The sequence below is a fragment of the Ochotona curzoniae genome, unplaced genomic scaffold (genome assembly GCF_017591425.1).
Source record: "Ochotona curzoniae isolate NIBS_2020 unplaced genomic scaffold, NIBS_Ocur_1.0 scaffold_4683, whole genome shotgun sequence".
Classification (NCBI taxonomy): domain Eukaryota; kingdom Metazoa; phylum Chordata; class Mammalia; order Lagomorpha; family Ochotonidae; genus Ochotona; species Ochotona curzoniae.
The window spans coordinates 13,110,426-13,113,947 of record NW_024467121.1 but is presented as its reverse complement, the minus strand read 5'-3'; the positions used below and the strand labels follow the sequence as shown (position 1 = coordinate 13,113,947).

Sequence of the window (3,522 nt, the reverse complement as noted above, 5' to 3'; positions counted from 1 at the left end):
CCCCCTGTATTGGTCTGTTTGTGTTGTGATTCTAACAGCTATGATGACATGCACCTGTCCCTTGTCTTCTTAGGTAAGGCTGAAAGAGATGTATGTATACAGTTGCCAACAGTATCCTCAGAGCAGAACAGTCCTTACCCATCTGGCTTCACTATGTTCCCACATTTTACGATACGGCTGCTACTGGTATTGATTACTGATAGTTAAGCAGCCGTTTACTTACCACAGGCGAATACTAATTCTGTGAGGAGAGAAAAGAATGCTAGAAGCAGGAGCATGTCTGTGAGTGCCTTAAGTGGTAAGTTCCTATGAAAGGTGTTTTTGCTAAAAGATCAAGGCAGAAACTTTGGTTGGATGATTTTTTTTGTCATGTTTATTTAAAAAAAAAAAAACCAAATTAGTTATAAAAACTTCCGTTCCAAATAGATACAAAGTATCTTAAATGTTTTTTGCTTGTCTTAAAAGATTATATAGATTGTTTCTAATACCATAAATAATTTCTTCAAAGGATTGATTTTGTAGTGTAGTATTTACAAACATTAAACATGTGAAAAATGACGGCTTACAAATTTGTACCATTTATGAAAAAGATGTATTGACTGTGTAGTGTTCGTATAACAGCAAATAACCATTTAAGATTTAGTTTTCATAATGGTGGCAAAAACTTCAAAACGGACAACATGCATTATAAATGCCTGGTATTAACTTGAAAGTATTTGTTAAAAGCACTTTTTCTGCTCCAAGTAGAATTCTTATTTTGAAAAGTCCAATTCATTGCTAGGAATGCATTATTTAAAATGATAATACTCAAAATTGTGATTCAAAGCTAAACTATGAAGTCAGACATTCTATAGCAAAAATAAAAGTTGTAGAGCAATTGATTTTTCAAATGAGAAGACTGAAAATATTAAAGAAACAGCTGGCATCATCCATGTGTAGGCAAGCTTCAGCTGAATCACCTGCATAAACACAAAATGAGTCCATCTTTAAGTGTTTTATAAAATAGAATTCTATAACTAATGTAGAAAAATTCCCTTTTTAAACATACTTCAAACTTTTAGAAGTTTAAATAGTTGAGACCTTGAGCTCATCTGCTGGCCTCGCCCCACCCCAAGTGGAGTTTTAACCATTAGGTTAAAACAATCATTTTTTCCATGAACATTTGAAGTACTTTTTAATATTTCTGTCAGTAACACAAAATACCTGACAACAGCTGTAATATATCTGGGAGGGTAACATAAAAATAATCTTACCAATAGCTACTCCTAAATGGACATGCTACTTTTTGTATATTTTCAATAAAGTGATTTACATCTGTAACAAGGATTCCATTATTTTCAAAGATTTCTCTGGATACAGGAGGCCTGTCTGTTAAAACAAACATATATTTTAATAAATATATATGTATTTTTGGCAACAGAATAACTTATTTAAAATAAAATTTATCTGAAACTTCCTAAAACTTGGGCAAGTGGTTGAGGAGAGAAAAAGATTAAAATCTTTGGAGAACCTCCTTATATGGAGGTAGGGGTAATATGCTGATGTTATGTCATTTAAATACAGTTTTAAGAAAGGGTTTTAACTGGTCAAGATTCACAAAAGTACAAAATTAGTAAGTGCTCAGAGCTGATTAAACTTATGAATGGCACATTCTGCAATACCTGTTTTGCCTTAAGTGCATTTATCAAAACACTGGCTAGAAATTTGTTTTTGGCCTGCCATGCATGAGATGATAATATCCCATCTTATCTTAGGTCTTTAGTGGCTCATCAGAAGGGCACCAAATAAAACACAAGCTGTGAATTTACCTGTAAGGAAGACAGCAAATCTGGCAGTGATATGCTGAATTTGCAGCCTTAACAGACATTTTAAAATTTCTGTTTTTGTTGATGATGGAGAGTCACACGGGTGGTAATGAAGCAGTTCAATGATGTTTGCATTCTGGCATGATTTCAGTATTAGGTTCTTCTTATGTGCAACTGAATCCATTCTGGAAACACAGGACTGAATGTTATTAACCAAATTACAATGCAGAGCTATACAAAATAGTCAAAGGAATAGATAGTATATGATTCCCATCATTTGTTGAACAAATATTTAAAGCCAGGTTTGACAAGACAGATGCAGTAAAACTGATAAATACACTCAGAATTTGGTTTCTGTTTTTAAATTTTAACTTCCACATATAAGGGAGAACATGCACTGTTTGTGACTGGCTTATTTTTACTCAACATGAAACATGATATCCTCCCATCCAACTGTTTTGCCTTAGGTGACAGGATTACATGTATTTGTGTCTGGGTAATTACTCCATTGTGTATACCTCACATATTCTCTATTCACTGATCAGATCATGGACACTGTGGCTGTTTTGGCTATTGTGAACACTGCTGCTTAGACAAGTGGAACAGGTATGTCCGACACCGTGAACTCATGCTTTTTGAGTAGACACTAGATCATACAGCAAATTCTTATTTGCAGTTTTTTAAACCCTCCCCCGCTTATACAGCTGCTACACTACACTACACTCCATTCTTAGCAAGAGTGTGTTAAAACTTGCACTTTCTCCAGTTCTCACCGGATTGTTTGCTTTCAGTGTTTTAGAAAACAGCTATTCTGTTAGTGATGAAGTGCCAACTGCCTGTGGTTTTGATCAGAATTTCCTTGATGGTTAGTGATGTTAAGCATTATTTTCTTATAATCCTTGGCCATGAAACCAAATTTGGACTTAGTTTAACTTTGTGGCAGTTTATTTAACTATATTAATTTTCATTTATTCCATTCCTAAATATATAAGACACCTTTTATACAGAAATAGGAAAAGCCCTGGGAGGAAATTCATTGTAACATTAATACTGATTCTCACATGATAATGTGTAAGATTATAGTTTTCGGGCCCGGCGGAATGGCCTAGTGGCCAAAGTCCTCACCTTAAACGTGCAGGGATCCCATATGGGCGCCTGTTCTAATCCTGGCAGCTCCACTTCCCATTCAGCTCCCTGCTTGTGGCCTGGGAAAGCAGTCGAGGATGGCCCAAGGCTTTGGGACCCTGCACCCGTGTGGGAGACCCGGAAGATGTTCCTGGATCCTGGTTTCCGATCAGTACAGCACCAGCTGTTGCACTCACTTGGGGAGTGAATCATCGAATGGAAGATCTTCCTGTCTGTCTCTCCTTCTCCTCTCTGTATATCTTGACTTTGTAATAAAAATAAATAAATCTTAAAAAAAAATTGTAGTTTTCTTTAACAAGCAGAAAATACATGAAAATGGGACAGAATCAACATTACAAGTCAGATGATATCACAAATTTATGTACTGTCAAATCACTTCTTCTGGACCTTTGTGAAATAATGGGCAATAATGCATCTCTCTAATCTTCCATACGTATGCCTTGGGGTCCAATGACCAATAAATCATTAGAATTGGGTAGAAACTAGATTTTCATAAAATTCATTAGAATTCTTACCCTTCTTATGCTTGTTTTTAACATCTGTCCATGCTGATTCTCATTTTCATGTATGT

General features: G+C 35.4%; 1 protein-coding gene across 6 annotated transcripts in view; it reads right to left on the bottom strand.

The window, feature by feature from the left end:
• Positions 1–385: 385 nt before the first annotated feature.
• TASOR2 (transcription activation suppressor family member 2) overlaps positions 386–3,522 on the bottom strand; it is a 69,394-nt gene continuing 66,257 nt past the window's right edge. For 4 of the 6 annotated variants that reach the window (XM_040967937.1, XM_040967939.1, XM_040967935.1 and 1 more), the window contains 3 exons: positions 1,809–1,990; positions 1,254–1,368; positions 386–959 (listed from right to left, as the gene is read on the bottom strand). In XM_040967937.1, coding sequence (XP_040823871.1) covers positions 956–959; positions 1,254–1,368; positions 1,809–1,990 — 301 coding nt within the window. In that variant the 3' untranslated portion in view covers positions 386–955. Of the gene's footprint in view, positions 960–1,249; positions 1,369–1,808; positions 1,991–3,522 lie in introns of those variants that run through there. The other 2 variants (XM_040967936.1, XM_040967938.1) reach the window with 1 other exon arrangement.